This window comes from Semicossyphus pulcher, unplaced genomic scaffold (genome assembly GCF_022749685.1).
Source record: "Semicossyphus pulcher isolate SPU_LCO1_2020_fin unplaced genomic scaffold, fSemPul1.0.p SCAF_10, whole genome shotgun sequence".
NCBI classification, from domain to species: domain Eukaryota; kingdom Metazoa; phylum Chordata; class Actinopteri; order Labriformes; family Labridae; genus Semicossyphus; species Semicossyphus pulcher.
Genome location: NW_027211604.1, coordinates 24914645 through 24934225, shown reverse-complemented (window position 1 = coordinate 24934225; position 19581 = coordinate 24914645). Strand labels below are relative to the sequence as shown.

Here is a 19581-nt window from a genome sequence, read left to right as displayed (position 1 = left end):
TTTAAGCGCTAAAATAATTTTAATGTCAGAGTTATGTAGAGGGCTGCACGGTGGTGCAGTGCTTAGTGCTGTTGCCTCACAGCGAGAAGGTTCTAGTTCGAACCCCAGTTTGGACGTAGTGGGCCTTTCTGTGTGGAGTCTGCATGTTCTCCCCGTGCGTGGGTTTCCTCCTGCTTCCTCCCACAGTCCAAACACATGCTCGTTAGGTTCATTGGTGACTCTAAATTGCCCGTGAATGTGAGCTTAAAAGGTTGTCTGTCTCTATGTGTCAGCCCTGTGATTGACAGGTGATGAGTCCAGGGTGTACATCGCCTCTCGCTCAATGACAGCTGGGATAGGCTCCAGGGGCTGCAGTTGTGGAAATTCAGCCCCAATTTCTTCTTGATGAAAACATTAAACAAAGGAAATAAAAACACGTGGCGCACAGATAGATGACAGCATAGGTTACATTTTGGAATAAGCCTCCAGCCTTTATCCAAAATACAACCTCTCGTCCTAGAATTTATTTGAAGAAGCAGGTTTAATAATCCCCTGACGTTCCTCAAATCTGGAACATGATGTGTAAAAATACCTTTTCTGGGTAAAAGGTAAATCTGGACCAGTTTACTCAGTCAACCTGCTTCTTTCAACAGCCCACTGTGTTGTATGAATTATTCAGTTGACTATTATGTGATGTGTCTGTCATCAATATAGTGACTGTGGTGTTTTCGTCTTTATAGATCTGCATCTGGCTCCAGGAAAAAGAGGAGATACAGGTGTGTGTGTGAAAACACAATGAGCATTGTTAACAACATTATTCATGACAGTTTGCATCAAAGCACTTTCTGCTAATGAGTTTTTCTTGTGTACGGTGTGAGTAATGTTGTTGTCATTTCTGCTTGTTGATTACTGTTTGTTCAAAACAATGCAATCCTTATGGGTGAGTGGTGAGTTCCCTTTTTACTTGCTTTAATGGGCACGGCTTCATTATCTTACATGTGGCGTGTTTTTCAGATCGGGCAGCCCAAAGAACAAACACAAAGACAAGAACAAACAGAAAAAGAGGTGAGACACACAGATTTACTCACAGACCTTTTATGTGTTAATATTGAGCTCACTTCTGTTTAACTATGAGTAAAATGTCATGTACATGTAGCGTGCAGTGTGTAAGAATAAGTGAAGCAGAGTTTGTCCTCTGCACACAGTAAAACAAACAATGTCTTAGTCCGTAACAGACGTTGGAATCAGTCTCATAAATTTATATTGCTGTTTTACACCCATTATCTCAGACTCACACTCCCCGAGAATGTTAATGACGCGATCTCCCCCCGTACATCCCACCCTGTCTGGATTAGAATATATATTGAAAGAGTTTGGCTGAACTGTTTTACATTTCATGAGATTCACCACTGAGCTCGCTGTTGCCTGTGTGTCCCTGTGATGTGTGCATACATACACATGGCTTTGTGCTTGTATATGTATGCATGTGTTGTGTGTGTTTGTCATCCATCAGGTCCCCCGGTGAGACCCCCAGCAGGAGTTCACAGCGTCAAGGCAGCTGCTGCAGCTCCCGTAGCGCCTCCCTGTCCTCCACTCGGAGCACCTCCAAATCACCCACCAGGTAGACTCCTCACACACGCACACACACACAAAGACCTCACTTTACACATTGATAATGCTGTGCTGACTGTCGAGCTGTGGCCCCGCTGACTGTCAGTCCTCGGGGGGATAGATTAGGATACAAATAGGGCTCCTCGGCATGTCCTATAATAACCCCCATTAAATGCCTGGGCTATCTCACTCTGCACTCGCATTCAGTGTGACCACAAACATATTCATTGTTGGTACCACTGTAGCACAAAACATCTTGTTTTCCTTTGTTAAGCTTACCATATGCTTTTCTCACAGCTCCCTGTGGAGCTACAAAAGGCTTTAAACAACACGTGCACTTTGATTCGCTCAGACCTGTACCCAGACTTCTGATGTGTAAATAGTTGTGAGCAACTAACCAGTTGTTCATTCTTTAGATATAGACGATCAATTCAATAGAAAAACGTTTACTTGCATAAACCTCTCCAATTTTTTATTTTTTAATATGAAAATAAAATGAAAAGAAGGCAAAAAAATTAGTGAAATTTAGTGTCACAACAAGTGAACACAATAAAGATACAGGAAGTGATTGCAGACAGTCATAACACACACAGGACACCACCCTATTCTAAACAATACTTTTACGTCCATTCATTATCTATTCCGCTTATCCTGTTCAGGGCCGCAGGGGGCTGGAGCCTATCCCAGCTGTCATTGGGTGAGAGGCGGGGTACACCCGCGGGGGTCAATCCCAGGGCTGACACACAGAGACAGACAACCTTTCACACTCACATTCACACCTACAGGCAATTTCAGAGTCACCAATGAACCTAAAGATCACGTCTTTGGACTGTGGGAGGAGGCCGCAGTACCAAATGAGAGCACACACATGAACAGGGAGAACATGCAGACTCCTCACAGAGAGGCCTCCTACATCTGAACCGGGAATCGAGTCAGGGCGATAGCACAAACCACTGCACCACCGTGCAGTCCTACTTACTTCATTACTAATCCTATTTTGTACAATTAATCCAAAACATGTCTCACGAAATGTGTGTGCTCACCTCTGTCTCTGTACTGCCGTCATCAAGGATATATTCTAACAACTTCTCATGACTCGCTGAGTAAACCTCTGAATCATCTTGGTTTTCGTAATAAGGTATAAAAAAGTAAAGTCATTGTTTTTATCAGTTCAGGCCAGATTTTCCCTTTTTTTACCCTGATGAATATGAGCCCTGCTCGAGACCAACAAGGTCACAGTTTATGAACATTTTTAATGGTGTTGTTCCCCAGTAAGGAGGGAGTCTGTGCCTAACCTGGTGTCTTCTCTGTGTCTCTGCTCTCACAGGCTGAACTCCAAGCACAAGACAGACGGACAAAAGGCGTCCGGCACCTCGCTGTCCCCGGGCTCCAACGCTCCCGCCGCCTGGCACAACGGGGACCACACCCAGCGGAGCCGCAACGGCAGGACCGGCAGACTGAACCACAGCGAGGGCGAGAAAGGGCACGATGTATGTACTCTCCTCTATTTTGCTCCCACTCCCCCACCCTCCCCCCACTCACTCCAACGGTTTCTGCCACAATCTCTACAAATGAGTTTAATCCTGCTCTTTTGTGTTGGTTGACGTGAATTCTCATCTTCTTCTAAACTGACAGATTTATTTTCATTCTTTTATCAGTTCTTCCTAGGTTGTAGGATTATGATTCATTTTGACGTGTAAAAAACACTCGTGTGTAAAACCTGCTGCTCCTGCCGCTTTGTTTCTGGCTCTTTTTGACTCTTCTGCCATCTTGATTTTTTTGTTTGTTCTTGTTGTTTGCCGGTAACAGAGGGCAGGAGCAAAGAGATGAAAGGTTCAAGTATTTCATTTCTGCAAACATCCTCTGAGTGGAAGCTCAACATTAGCATACCACATCTCAGATGGAAATATGAAGCGCACAGGCACACAATGTTTCTCCCTCCCAGCCTGCTGAGGTTAAAAAGCTAAATAAAGTTGAGCCCAGGACCGGGACGACTACTTCAAAGATTCGCCCCTTCTTAGGGTCTAAGGCCGTGAAGAAGTATCAAAGAAAATGTGTCAATCAGGAAGGAGAACTTCTAAGTTTAAAGCAGATAAAGTCTTAATTAGATGATGTTGCAACAGTCATGATCAGACGTCTGATTTTGTTCAAAGCGATAGTAATCTGTGATTCCTCCTTGAACTGACTAATCCAGTTATTTAATGGAAAGTCTTGATCCAAGCACGCCAAAACACGGCTCCAAAGAGGGGGAACGTCTCCATTCCAGGTTTTTGTGCCGAACTGTATGGAAGATTTGAAATGCTAAATATAATATAGATTGTAATGTATATATTTATTCTTGGTATGTATTCATCATCATATTTAAATGAAAAATATATATGCTTTATGCCTTAAAAATGTATAATTTTTTATTTAAAGTGCTAATCTCAAAGATCTCAGTTTCGTCTCTTTGGCAGCACCTGTGGTGATACACGGTAATTACAGGAGCACACTTCAGATATCCAGACAGTGCTGCATGTGTGACGTCCACGGTTGGCTCCGGTTGTAACTCTTGATTTTCCTGGCTGACGGTCGCTTTCCTTTTCAGACTGTTTGCTTCATCTGAGCGTCGAGTTTGTTTCTTTTTCTTTGGATTTTCACTTCTTGTTGAAGTTGTATCTGTAGTCATCCATCTTTTCTTTGTTTGTTCAGCCATAGTAGATTACTGTTTACTCGCAACACTTGCAGAGAGCGGAAAAGCAGCCGCTTAGCTCCGCCTACCCTCTCTGGCAGACCAACCACTGCTGGCTGATGGAAAACGCGTCACTAACTGGGCGCCGCAAAAGTCACACCAGACGCCGAGTCTGTACTACTGCAAATGCATCAGTGGGCCACAGGCTCAGTCACTGTTGTGTTGCCTCATTCAGAGAGAGATAGAGACTTAACATTTATTTAAATGAACATCTTTGAGATTATCACTTTAAACATGATTCATTTTTTATTTAAATGTAAATGTTCTATGGAACAACAGCGACACCACTCTTATTCTGGCGTGAAACAACTTGTGCGTGCTTCAGATGAGAGGTATATAATCGGGGCAGGCTCAGCCAACACAGAAAGATACAAAACAGTACAGAGATACGGAGCTGTACAGGACCTGAGTTGTTACTCACCCACTAAGGTATTGCTGAGCTAGCTACACACAAGCTAATGGTTAGTGCGGTTTTATATCATGGCTAAGGCAATTTCAGTTTGAGCATCTGTTTAAGATTCATCATCAAAAATTAGTAATTGTGATGTTAAGAAAACGTAAGACATACTTGGCAGCCATGACAGACAGCTCTTTATACAGTTTTCTGCAGGCTGACAGGTTGACACTTATTCCAACTTTACATGTCCTTACATTTGTAATGAAAAATAGTCAAGACTGATGTCAGCAATTCATTCAAAGTTTTTCATTTAATTATGAAACCGTGAATGCATCCATACATTTAAAGGCATATTATTTATTATTATCATTATTTTCACTTTGTTAAAATATGATGTATTGTTAACTTGGCATTTTAAAACTTCCATAACTGCAGGCGTTATTCAAAATCTGTGTTGTGCTGCAGCTGAATCCATACCAAACCACAAGCTGGACACTTTATAAGTTATGAAGTGGTAACAGATCTGTTCTTTAAAAAACTCCACATACTGTCCACAGTGGGCTCCTAAAGCCTCAGTGTTATAAATCATACATGTGCTCCTCTCTACCTGTTCATCACGGAGCTGCTCCTGGTTTGTTCTGGCTCCTCTGTTAGTCTCTGATTACCTGAAACACACAGCCTGTGAGGACTTTTAAATCACTTTCTGCTATTATGGAAACAACCTCGCTCTTCAGAACTGTAAAGCGATCATTAGAGCATCAGTTAGACAACAGCCATTATGTTGGAATAAAACAAAAGGTATGACTTAGACCACGGGGAGCGCTTGTGAAATGATCTCCCTCTGATAAATAAGCATCCTAATGGTCTGCAAACACTCATCCAGAGAACTGATGTCTATTTTCTACTCCAGCCTGCATGTGTCTACGAGGTCTCATCTGATCTCTCTCTCTCTCTCTTTCTGCTTATTTCATTCATCACTGTTTCTTTTCTTTCTTTATCAATTTAAGTGGTATTTACCCATGAATAAATGCCCAAATCTCTCTCTCGTTTACATAAAAAGCACTCAAATGCTTTGGAGCTGGACCAAGTAGGTTAACTGGGTATGTGTAATAGTTTCTTCTTGTCAATACAGTTGTGTTTCTTCTCAAGCACATGCTCTGCTCAGTGATAGATCCTCTTCTCCTCCAGGCGTCCAACAGCTCCTGCCAAAAACCACCAGCAGTTAAACACACGCTCCTCTCTTCTGCTTTACTTTACACAAATGTCAATATGCATGTGGCCCCTAGGTGGCAGTATCTCTTCTGTTCCTGACGTTTGTTTCGTCTCTGCCCAGGAAGGTCTTTTGTACTTTAGAGCCATTCAGTTGGGACGTAGTGAAAGAGGAGCTTTTAAATGGCTCACATTTTTCTAAGCAGCATCTTTGTAGCATAAGTGATGTTGCCTCTTTTGCTAATCTCCACCTAAAGCTAAAATATCTCTTTTGTGATAATCCCCAAACTAAAATCCTCGCACAGGAGGAGGGTGGTTACGTGTGACAGATCCTCGATCCAACTCAAGTTTGTTTTTACTGCAGCAGTTTCTCTATAGCAGCTCTGGTTTTTGATCTGTATCATCTCAGTTTGTGCTCCTGTAGTCGTCTTGTTGCCCCGACTGGATCTGTCTCATCCACTGCGAGGGAGACAGTCCTGGATGCTTCACAAAGAAAGGCTCAGGGAAACATCTGTGCGCTGCTTTTTACTGGAGATGGACAAACTAACAAGTTAGTCCCTCTCCTTGAAGCCTTCTCTCTTGAAAAACTCGAAACCTCAAAGCATAAATCAACACAAGAGCCTCGTCGTAGTTTCTTTGTTCTTTGTGGCAAATAGCAGCGGCTACATACTGTGAGGATCACGTGCCTAAGTTGGCTAGTTTTTGGTAGCATAGCTTGCTAAAAAGCACTGCAAAGTCGACAGCATAGAAGCACATAACCCGACAATCTAGGGAAAAAGGTCAGTTGCTCTTACAAAACAACATCGCCAAACACACAGTCTGTAGAAGCTCGCCTTCACAAAGCACTTCCTTTATATGCAATATGCCTACAATTGGGATATAGGCCCTTAGACTACTTTGTCATATCCCCACGCCTTAACCTTTGACCTTCTTTTTCATACATTCATTACGGTGCCTGCATGACCGCAATACCACCGTTATTTCACGCCAACAGCAGGGTGGAACCAGTGATGTTTCTAGGCAGGCGTCCAGCGTCTCTGATGCATTCAAATCTAAAGGGACGCTGTCACCTCGTCTTTCCCGCACACAGCGATACATGATGAACAATAAACTCGTTTTTAAAATCACAGTAATCAGCAAAAGAAACTTGGCTCTCAGAGCACCACTGTTTCAACCCTCTGTGCATCTAATCAGCACAGACGAGCCTGTGTGCAGTGACAACATGCTAGTTAAGCTGCTACAACAACAACGAGCCGTCACCACGCATTTCATTTCAATAATTAAGGATACAAACTTAGTGGTGGTGAATAAACTCCACCGATCATGCCGTGTTCACTCATGTCGATTACCGTCTGGGGGACGCGCTGTAGTTAAATAAACAAAACAAACTCCGCTAGCAGGCTGAGGCGGCGGTTAACGCTGAACCACCGCGGTTAGAAAAAGTCAGTGCTGTGACTGCGCTACCTTTCGTCCCAGTCTGTACAGCAAAATGTTGAAAAATGGTTGCCTTTGAAATATGCAGCATTTGTTGCACAGAGGATTGTGGGTCAGGATGTTTCTAGCATACTACATTTTATGAAGAAGTAACATTGGAACACCCGTTCCATGTTTGGTTTTGTCAAGAGAGACGGCTTAATGTGTGAGGATTATTACAGGTCCCTAACTTCCTTTTCAGTGTGAAGCTTCCTGGACCGTCTCCAGCACGGTGTCTGAGTCTGTCCCAAACTGGGCCAGTCGCCTCTTGCTCATTATTAATGAATGTCTTCAAACACTTCAGACACAGCGACATGGACTCTTGGAAATAACTGGGACACCTCACACATTTAACAACATGACTGTTATTTTAAAGGGACCCAAGCCATTTTAGAGAAAGCTCCCATGTTCTCTCTAACAGTTTAAACATCAGACCTGCTCCTGGAGGCGCTCTCTTAGCGTACCTGTGTTTATACTGATGAATAAATAACATGTAACATCGCCTGGAACAAAGATGGCTGACGTCCAAAAAGTAGAGAGTAGACAAGCTGAAGAAGACCCAGGCTAAAAATGTGACTGGGGTCCCTTTCAAATGTGATCAATCTCTAGTTGTTCATCTTAGCAGTGACTACCTCTCCCTCCCTCCTCCTCCTCCTCCTCCTCCTCTCCTACCTGATCATCATCTGTGTCCTGTGTGACTCACTCTTGTTGTCCTGGCATTTTACTTCCCACTTATCTTTCACATCTGCCAGCTCTGCATGCCCTCCTCCTCCTCCTCCTCCTCCTCCTTATAGCTCCTCTACTCTACATGGATGTCCACTAATATGACGATTAACTCTATCCACTTACCTCTCCCACCCCCTGTTTTGATACAAATATGGCTGCATTTGTACAAGCGAAAAAGACAAAGCAAATCATGTAGATGATAGATTCATCCTTTGTTTTTAATTTTAGTTTGAATCCATCTGGATTTTATTTTTACTTTCTCCCCTCTACTTTCTTTTTTGTTGATTTCTCCTTAGTCTCTGGACACAAATATGTAGCTTTGATACTAAAAGAGGTCATTGTCTTTTTCCCATTTCGCTGCGGAGAACATTCCTTTCTCCTTTTTTCTTTTTTTCTTTCTTTCCTTTGTTTTGTTGATATTGCATACGTGTCACTGATTGAAATGGAAGGTAGGTAATGCTTTGCCTACGCACGTGATCTTTATGCAGATGAGAATGTGACAAGCACCCTAGCCTGAGTGACGTCAATGTTTCTCTCTCTCTTTCTCTCTCTCTCTCTCGCTCTCTTTCTGTTATTTAACCAATGGTCTAAATTAATTTAACTTCATCAATTATGATTTGACTCTTCAAAGATTGGATTACGTAGAGCTCTGGTTTTTCTCTTTCCTTCTTAACTTCATTCTGAAGTCCAGTATCCCGCTCTATCTTCCAGGTCCATTTCTTTCTTCCTCTTTTGTTTTTCTTTCTGTTTTTTGGTAGAATGCATTCCTGTTTGTCCAGCATCTCTCTGTTTGTCGGTGAATTAGTACATTCGTCTTATGATTTTCACCATATTGATTTCCACGACTGTTTCTAACAACTGTCATAAGCACCAGTGGTTGTGTGTTTTCTTCTTATACCGCTTAGTTGTCCTCTCTCTAGTGGAGAACGGCTCTTCTCTCTGCAGGGGCCGGCCGGTGCTTTTGTTGTATCTTAGATTAGGAAGCAGCTCAAACAGCACATGATAATGCATGCAGAAGAGTCAGCTGTATTTGGTTTCATACAAAACACCCTTTGGAGATTTACCCTCTTCTTTTTTAGACGGGCTTACATTGAGCATTACAATCTACCGTTCCAAACTCCCACTGAATCCACGTCCTATTTTTGTCGAGTTCTTAAATAGAGGTTTGGAATAGATTTACACCGTAAGTAGTTTATGGGACAAGTACAGCACTACTTTGTTTTTCTTAGCAGAAATAAATCCCCTGAAAAGACCAAAACCAACAATGTGTTATCCTGTCGATGCTTTCTGTCTTCCCCTTTGTGTCTGTCGCACTCATCCCCAAATCAATTACGTCCTCCTGAAGATTAGGGCCAGACCGATATATCGCTTGGCCGATATGTGCTTATCGAATATATATGTTTTCCAATATGCGCAGTTATGGAAACAGAACACATACAGCAGAAACCAACCCAACCAAGAAATAGTGTCATGTAGTTTGTCCAGCAGAGGGCTCCACCTTTACTATACTCATGCAGCACATGAAGCACAGCTGAGCAGGTGATGGAGAATTTTCTTAGTACAATAATGTTAATTATTCTTTTATTAGTGATTTAGTTTAAGAAAGCAGCAATTTAAGAGTTGTATCCATTTAAAATTGGTGCCCAGTAGGCAGATCAAAGTTTTGTTTTCATATCGGCCGTCTGATCAGGAAGTGTTGAATTCTCCCTCTAAAATTGGAGAGTATCAGCTTAAAAACATTTCCACCGCTCACTTTGGAAACCAGTTACAATAATGTTGTTTAGATATCAAACCATGGCAAAGGTCTTCAGCCACGCTAGCAGCTCATTGAGGCGAGGCATGCTGATTCTTTGAGCTACATGCTAACAAAATAATACTTAATGCTAGCGTTCTAATGCTTAGCAGGTATGTTTACCATGTTTGGCCTTTGAGTGCAGCGTGTTAGCATGCTAACATTTGCCAACTGTCACTAAACATAGTGTTGAACTGAGGTTTATTGCAGTGTTGTTAGTTCTGAAGGTATGTACTCGTACTTTGAAGAACAAAACAAACATTGACCTGATGACAGCCAGAACAGGAGACTACCAAAACAAGCAAGCAGGTGGATATTACCGTCCGTATAGCCATGCCAGCAGCTGTTTCCTTAAACATCTGCTCACTGTAGTTTTAAGCAAAGGTCATTCAAACAGAAATAAATAGGGCTTGTGTTTGTGACTATTTTCAGCAAGGATAGATAGAATATATTTGGTGCTGTTAGTGAGTATTTACAGCAACAGGACATGAAAGTGTTGTCTGTAAATAAACCACGGTGCAGGAATTAATGCTAATGAAAGAACATGCTCAGTTCAGAAAAAATATATCAAGCTACTGTTGGATCAATTCATTGTTGGTTTCGGTCTTTTGGAGTTTTTTTCTGACAAGAAAATACAAAATATTGCCCTTCTTATCCTTTTTAATACTTATTTTTATTTTGATAACTGCTAGCTTCCTGCTGTTTGAAACCATTCATCATTCTAAAAGTAGCTTTTTACTTCACAAACCTGAAGGATCAGAGCTTATTGTTATTGTTCTACTGGTTAGCTACAATTTTACCAGCCAAATGGTTCTTTAGGGGTTTCTTCCATCAGTTAATCCCAACAATAAAAACCTCTGATCAACATAAAATATGGTTAAATAAGTTTATCTCTTTCATAGCCAAACACTCACTGTTGTAACGAAGCAACAACTCCCTGGACCACACAAGTTAGCTACTGTTACAGCTATAACTGCCATGTATGAGCACAAACACTGGTAGTGACCAGGAGGAGCTAGCATATGTAAACGTATCAGTGGTAAAAGATCACCTGCCGTGTGGTAGATGCGTCATGGAGAGTAGAAATGGTCATGAAGAAGTAAAGAAAAGACCCTTTACTCTCTAAAAAGGTAAAGACCGTAGGTTTAACTGTCGCCCGCCCGTTGCTGTGATGTTCAGGCAGGTGACTGGGCCCAGAGGATTGACCCTCTGTGTGAGGGCTTCCCTGCACATTGTGGTTTTCCTCTTTGCTTTTCAGTTCTTTTCCATTGATTTCCATGCATTGTCTCATGAGTCACTGGCAGGGAAGGGTTTTGTGTCTTTTTCTCTTGCATTTTGTGAATCTAATGATGCACTTATGTTGCCCCACTTTTCCCTTTTCTTCATACCTTACCTACTAAAGGAGGGAATACCACTTTATTGGTAAGTGGATGTTAACCAGAAGGGAGTTAAACAAGAGTAACCATTAAAAAAAACAAAGAAAATGGGTCGCTGTTCACATCTCAGCAATTGTCTTCAGGAAAAAAAATCCAGAAAGAGAAAATTGAGTAGCAGACGATTTGTTTTCTGATTCGATTGATTCAATAATTGTGATCTTTATTTTGTTCCTTCCATTTCTGTGATGTTCCGTCAAGTTGTCTTCTCTTTCTGTTTCGTTTCATTTTTTAACCATTACTTTAAAAAACTGAAGAAGTCCTCTTTTTCTATTCTACAAAACCTCTAGCTCTGTTCTCTCTGCCTCTGCTCTTTAACTTATTTGGTTCACAGTTTTGTTTATTTTTTTCCCTCTCTTCCTCCTAGTTTTTTGTTTGTTTTTGCGATTATGATTTCTTCAACTCATTATGGTTTTGCATGCCAAGTATTGCATGCGCTGCACCATAGAGGACTATCTATAAGCCATATGGAGAAACCTAGATCTTTTTCTTTTAGATGTTTACCTTCTTTTGGCAAGTACACCGTAGCTCTCAATCACCCACCTGGAGACACTCTAATGCTCCTTTTGTCCTTTTTCTTTTTGTTTTCTTTTTTTCCTTTGTTGGTCATCATTTCTCTACAGAAGCTCCGTCTGCTGACCGCTGGCTCTGCAGGCCTCCAGTCCACTCTGCTGAGAGAGCACAAGCTCCACAGCGCCCCCAGCAGGAGCCAGACGGGACAGACGTGCGCAGCAGGAGAGGCTGGGGTTGTGGACGGCAGGAACACAGCTGTTGGGAGCTCCGTAAACCAGACGTCAGCGAGGAGAGGGAGTCAGAGAGGCCAGAATAAGAGCTCCCACTCCCCCGCTCACAGCAGCGACTCAGCCCACTCCCAGCATAACCACGCTCACAGAGGGAGGACCTCTCGACACCAGAGGAAGTAAGCACTAACACTAAGACTACATGGTGCTGAAACTTTACTTTCAGCTCTTTTATTCTATATAGTTACATGGTGGCTCTTTTCCTCTGACACCCAGCTCCAGATGGGAAGTTGAAAGGCTGCTATAATGTCCTACTGCTGTGTTCAATGTTTGCAAACAGTCTTAAAATAGGGACTCTCACCCTGCCGATCAGAAAGTTAAAAGACAACTGACAGTAAAAATACATCAGGCCAGATTTCTAAATTAAGTTGTCAGTAAGCAAAATGAACATTCCAACATGTAAAAAACATTCTGCCTCTCTGTGGTACTCCGCTACACCAAACATGCACGCGCATTTTGCAACTGGTGCTTGCCATGCAGCCGTTGTGTGGTGCGTCTCTCTGCAGCACCGAGGCAAAGAGAGAGGGAGAGAGAGGAGATGTGCTGTATATTCAGAGAAACCTCTGCGTCGCTTCTCTCTTCAGCCCCTCACACTCCCACTGTTTTTATTCAGGGCTCTCTTTGTAGCTTCTTTCTCCTCCTAGGTCTTCCTTCTTTTTGCTTCTTTAGCAGTATATGCCGTTGTCAGCAGAGGTACAGGAAATTTACTGCAAGTTGCCAGAGCTCCTGACTGACACAACCTCTGTGTGCGAGCTGCGACACAAGTCACATGGAAGCCGGATTACGCTAGTTTGTCCAGAGTCGCTGTGGTTGGCTAGTTATGTGGAATGCTAACCCTGATTGTCTGTTTGTCAGACCAGACAAATTCTTAACCACACTGAACACAAAGGGACGGACGCTCACAGTCACAGATCAGCAATCAACAGCATTTCAATTTAATCTTGTTAGTGAAATTCAATAATCTTATGAAATAATGTTTCCTACTGTAGCTTTAAAACAACACTGTTTGACAAAAGCTAACATTAGCATACAACTTATTCTTTGCTACCATTAATATTTCATCGTGTAATGATTTACAATACCAAAGGCTTGAAATCTAATGGTAAAGCTAGCTAGCTAACGGTTATGTCAGCCAGGAATTGATTCAATGGTAACGTTAACTGTTGCTACTTAGCAATCATACATAACGTGTAATCAAATATGTTGTTTTACCTCAAAATATGGCTTTCACAGTTTGTCTTTTGAGTGCATGAATAATTTAGAAGCAGTGATATTATAGCAGTTTGTCTTACTCTTTAACCTTATGGGATTTGCAAACCTGCAATACAGTAGTACAACATTGTAACAGTATTTTAACCTTCTGGTCTGAGAGTGTCGTCAGAGAAAAATGGCCGCCTTGTCAATATGGTAAATTGACAGTATCATTTGACATTTGCCGTATCACCCCAGGACTAAAGGGGGCCATTCTTCCAAACGGCACCACCGCTCCACCCGAGGTCAGGCTCACCACCGGAGCACGTCGGCATCTCCAGGACGCCACTCGCACACGTCGGGCAAAAAGAAAGAGAAAGAGGAGTCCAGAAGCAAACCCAACCTCCGACAGCGCAGCAGCTCCTGGAGCAGCGGGCGTTCATCGTCACGCTCCGGCTCCAGAGACAGAGGCCCCAGCAAGGCCAAGTCCCCTCACAACAGACAGAACAACTCCAGGTGACCCCTCGTTCTCTGTCGCACTTTTCTTTCAGCATCCAGTTTGATTTTCACGCCTCTGTCTGGCAATATTTTCTCTCAGAAGAAATGTCTGTAAAGATAAAATGAGGAAGTGATTTTTTACCCAAAAGGTGAAAGGTCAACTTTACTTTCCCATCCCATTCTTGTGAACGCATTTTCTCAGAAACGCCAAGAGGCAATATCTTCAAATTTGCTGCAAATGTCCTCTTGGATCCAATCAATGACATGTATGTATATAAAGATGGACGGTGCGTCTCCATCTACTCTCGTCCAGAAGTGAAGCCAAAATAGCCCCTGTGACAGGTGCTGCTATCTTGCGATGGTTAGCCAGTGCTGCGCTGTAGAGATCTGCAGGTGGAGCCATCGTAGCCACTTCCGCTAACCAAAACACACACTTAACTTACCAAATAAAAACCCGTCAAAGAACTTGCACGCTGGCGTGTTTAACAGCAGAACAGCTTCTTGTGTTGGTCTGAAGCAGAAGTTCACAGGTATGTTAACTTCAATGACTGTAGTGATTGTTTTAGTTACGTCTCCTCTCGCTGTTCCTCCTCCACTCTGCTAATCAGGAACAGATCGGCTGTCAATCATCCTTTTTACAGCATCAAATAACTCATTAAAAGAAAACTTGTCAGAAAAATGAACACTTGGACATAAATCAGCATGACAGAAACCATGTTTGAGAAAAATGTATTTGACTTGTATTTGATTTTATAGTTTGACTCATGTCCCATCTGTTAACATGGAGGAGGCGGGCTTTATGACCTATACTGCAGCCAGTCAGCAGGGGGAGATAGAGAGGGTTTGGCTTCACTTTTAGGGAGCTGACATGTCGGCAATCTTTTTATAAAGTTCCTGGACCCAATAATGAAGTGATATAATTTTGGTGGCTAAAGGTTAAAGGTCACACTGAGTTCATATCCGTCCCATATGTATACATTGTCTAGAATGTAAAGAATATCTCGGCAACAACTGGAGGGAATTTTATAACATCTGTTTTGTTTTTATTTTTTCATCCATCCAAGATAACCACGCCATCCACGATCAATTAATGGAAAATCTCCCCTTGCACTTCCTCTTGCGTACCTGTTAGCTCTGCTGTTGGGACAAGAGAGACATACTCGGGTATTATGTCCCTCCTGTAAATGATTGTGATGTGATTGATTGCAGACAGTTATGTTATTTTGTTTTTAGTGAATTGTTTCCTTTCAGATATTTTTAAAATACAGATGCATTTTCCGTTCTTGCCACTGTAACAAAGGCATTCTGTGGAAAACACAGATGAATGTTATCTGCAACTTGACTGGTTTTGGGGAAGTACTAAACCACACGGCTGTATATCTGTTATCTCATGTGCTCTGTTGTTGCTGTTCTGACGGTGTTTGTTGTGTCTCACACAGAGAGAGAGACAGCGCCAACCGCTCTGACACCGACAGCCGAGCTCGCCGCCGCTCACGCAGCTACTCGCCCATCCGCAAAAGAAGAAGAGACTCGCCCAGCTTCATGGAGGCTCGCAGGATCACCAGGTAACAGTCCAGCATTATTAACACTCTTATAAAAGAGTTCCGTTTGGATGTAAATGTGACATCATGATGTGGACTTTCCTACAGCAGAACACCAGAGGAGACAGTTTGTCTTCTGAGTTTTATTTCAGCTCTTACATGTCTGGAATTAAAAGCTCTTAAACATGACACACTTTAATAGATGTCACACTCTGCAGTCATTTCACAGCACGGTGCTCACACTGGGGCAAAAGTCGTTCCTTTATAGCTTCAAATGACAGCAATAACATGCAAGAGGAGTAAAATGAAGGAACTTGTTCCTGCTGTAACTCACAGCTGGACGTTTTACGAACCACATTCAGATCCATTAAAACAGTTTGTGAAGTACAAATGAAAAAATAGAGGCACAAGTCAGTGAGGGTGGATACAGAGGGGCAGTTTTGGTAGGTTTTATACATTTATACCAGCTAGGGATGGGTATCGAGAACCGGTATTTTTTGGTATCGGTACGTGATTGATCTGTACCAAAAGCACTAATAAGCTCAGGAACAAACGGTCGGTATTTAACGTTAACAATCTATTTAATGTCGTTTTCATTCAATCTTCTCATTCTAACGTAGCTGGCATTCGTCCCCTAGTGATGACGAAGCCGCTGTTGTCAGACGACGATGCTGCATTGTTGTGGTCTCATGCTGGAGAAAGTCTAACTAGCGTTACTGCTAGTAAATCCACAGTGCAGCCTCCGAGTCCCTGTGGCTCAGATAGCAACGCTGCAGACGGGATTAGCTGAACTAAAAATGCAGTTAAAATGTGCGGTTCTAATAAATAAGCCTGTAGTTATTCAGTCACTGTTGTTAGCTAGCTTGGGTTATTAGCACTTCTTAGTCATGTTCAAATGTAATCCATAGACGGCGTCAGTCAAACAGCTTCATCTGCAGTGGCTAACGTTAGCAGAAGTCAGACACCAAGTTAAACCCGTTCTCCGTCGCTAAATGAGGGAAAATGACACGGGAACAAAATGCAGAATATCACAGAGCTGTCGCCATGGTTACTGTAAAAGATTTACTTCACTACAGTGGAGTCCAGTAGATGTACGTGTGCTAGCGAGTTATAGCTTCGTGTGAATTTTGAGTTGCCATAACAGCCAGAAAACTATTTTAGTATTGTTTATGATTGTTACTGTTACTACATTTACTGTTCATGTTAACTGTTGTTACTGTCGAGAGAGGACCACAGCCTTTCACCCCAGTTACAGCCCCCTTCCAGAGGCACATTATCAGACCTGTCTTTGTTTGTTGCACCAAATAATGAAGAGTAGTATCAATAAGAGTATTGTTAAGTATCGGTATCGATGTGCCATATTGGTATTGATTACCGGTATCGATGAATCCTAACGATTCCCATCCCTAATACCAGCAACTAGCTGATAGAAAATGATGGTTAAAATGGTTATTGTGCTCACTATAGTAATGGTATTGTAACAAATGTTTTGTCACTGCCCTTTTACTTCAGCAACCCTAAAATATATTTCAACTTTCATTGAGAGAGTTGACAGTTCAATTTTAGTCTTTATTATGTCACCATCACTGCCTTACCTTTGAGTGATGGTGAGGTGTAATGTTTGGAAACACTAAACAAACAGATCACATGTTCTGTTGTTTCTACCCTGAAACCTTGCAGAGGTATTATTCAGCCCTGCAGTCTGCAGGATGTAATCTGTGGTGCTTTTGTGTTGTTTTACCGACAGATGTCTCTATCCAATTATATCAGTGAGAGCAGGCTAAACAACAGAAACACCTCTCTGCAATGCACGACAGATCCACAGCAGCACAATCTGCAGCCTCCAGAATGATCATAAAGTTGAATAAACATGTCTTTAAAGCGGTCACAACATCTGAACATCATGACCTCCATTAGGGGAGGTGTTTCACATCAGACTGCATTACCTCACCTTCAACTGAGTGAAAGCAATCAAACACAGAAACACAGATTACTGTTCAGAGGCAAAGAGGAAATTGAGTTCCTCTTTTGTTTGTTTATTTATTTATGCGCTCTATTGTTTGTTGTTCCATTAGATGTGAGTCAGTAAATGAATATGCTTCAGTAAACTGCTTAATAACAAAGTACAGTCCTCCTGCACGCTGAGAGCAGATGTGTGTCCTTTATTCTCCTCTGCTGCTGAAAATATGTTCCAGTTACAGTTAACAAATCTATAAACCTGAAAAGAGTCCTTAAAGCTTTTTACATTCAGTCATTTTTGAGCCAGCCTTTTATTGATTTATTTATATGATCATTTTATCTTTGCTCATATGAACTTATTTTATGCACTTGAACTGAGCTGAAGTTTGCTGTAAGTTAATAAGTGAAGAGACTCCCACGTCTCTGCGGTGTAACAGACTCATGTCTCCTCTCATACAAGTGTAAAGAGACATGGATGAAATGTGTGTGTACTCTGTCATCTTCCACTCCAGTCCTAAAGGTCCTGACGCCAACACAACGGGATGCTGCTGAGGCTAGTTACCCTGCTAGGCCGGTCCGAGGCCCCTGAAGCTCGGCCGAACAGCGACCCATTGGAGGTCTCCTGAGTAAACCTGACCTGCTCTGTTTTTTTCCTATCCTCTCTCTGCTTCTTCGTCTCTCTCCTGAAATTCTCACAAAGAAACTCACACCACCTCCAAAGCTGCACCCCGCTGCGGACACGCACTAACGTTGTAACACAGGGAGCAGAGATTAAAATGCCATCAAGGTCTATTTAAGCCGATATCTCTTTAGAGCTCAGGCTGTGTTTATTCCCACGGCACATATAAAACAAAAGCTGAGGCTCAGTAATCTACAGCGACAAGGTGAAACACACCTTGTAGCAGCAGGGAAACCTTGATAGCATTTATCTCTCCCCGCTCTGTTGACTGTTGATTTTTCTGGGTGTCGCCTCCACTGAGAAGAAGAGGTTCTTTTTTCAGCTAACGGCTAATTACCTTACAGGGAGCACTTCCAGGGTGGCTATTAACAAGGCAATCTGAGCTTAAGCTTCAACTAACGACATGCATTTCTCTGCTGTGTGCGTGTGTGCGACAATAATGTGTGTGTGTGTGTGTGTGTGTGTGTGTGTGAGTGTTGGGGAAGGGCTTGGATTTTTTTAACTCATATAACTGCTCTCTTTCAGCTCCTGTACTGATCAACCTAACACTGATTATCTCTAAACCAACCAAATGTTGTATTAATACATAAACATATTAATATACATAAATAGAATGCGTTCATGTGATACTAAGATTGACTGTGGTGTGATCAAAGGCTTTAAGGCATAATGTGGAAACAATATGGACACTCTGAATTATAGATGTATCATTTAAGCGATATCCCACAAGAGGGAGTGCTGTTATACTGAATATCAGCACAGCTGTGAGTCGACGATAATCACAGCGTGCTGATATCCACTATAACACATATATTGCTTTCATACAACAGTTCTACAAGCGGCATATATTCATAATAAGCAGCAGATTTTTTTTTCATCATTCATTTGGCTCTGCAACACAACTAGTTCCACAACTTGGCTCAAAGTGTGCGTTGCTAAACCCCAAAAATGTATCTGCACACTTTGCATTATGAACATTTCTCCGTATGTTTCCATTCATCATGTAACCAGTGCTGACCACAGTCGACAGCTGCTTTCGTGGTCTGTTTGATGAAGAGGAACCAGCATGCTGAATACAGACAAAAACTCTGTCATTAATAAACACACATCCAGAACAAGTGAGGCAGATTGATGCATCCAGTGAAAAGTCCCTGTGCTGTTATACTCTATATCAGCACTCATGGATTTTCACTTGTCCAATCAGATTACTTCTGAACTGATGTATACGTTTTAATAATCAGGACTAAACTAGATCACTTTACGTGCACAGCAACTATCGGCTACAACCTGATACCATACTAAAATATACAAATGAGACACAAATATATTTGCAATATAAGAATTCATGAAGAGTTTTGGAACATCAAGCCAACATTTACATTGGTCCACCGTGTTTCTGCAATACGTTGTCAAGTCCGTTAACTCGTCTAACTTTGTCAGACTTTCTGAGTTGTTGTTTGCGACTTAAGGAAGCCTTCACGTTCAGGTGGAAACACCTGAATTTCTCTGATAATTCCAACTCCATGTGAATGCAGGGCTTTTCACTAACAAACTGTCCTTTG

At 42.1% G+C, this 19581-nt stretch overlaps 1 protein-coding gene across 1 annotated transcript in view; it reads left to right on the top strand.

The window, feature by feature from the left end:
* srrm3 (serine/arginine repetitive matrix 3) overlaps positions 1-19581 on the top strand; it is a 110614-nt gene that overhangs the window by 88393 nt on the left and 2640 nt on the right. Inside the window, exons 7-13 of the mRNA XM_069670658.1 lie at positions 720-755; positions 994-1044; positions 1493-1600; positions 2918-3080; positions 11975-12270; positions 13601-13858; positions 15280-15405. Coding sequence (XP_069526759.1) covers positions 720-755; positions 994-1044; positions 1493-1600; positions 2918-3080; positions 11975-12270; positions 13601-13858; positions 15280-15405 — 1038 coding nt within the window. The remainder of the gene's footprint in view (positions 1-719; positions 756-993; positions 1045-1492; positions 1601-2917; positions 3081-11974; positions 12271-13600; positions 13859-15279; positions 15406-19581) is intronic.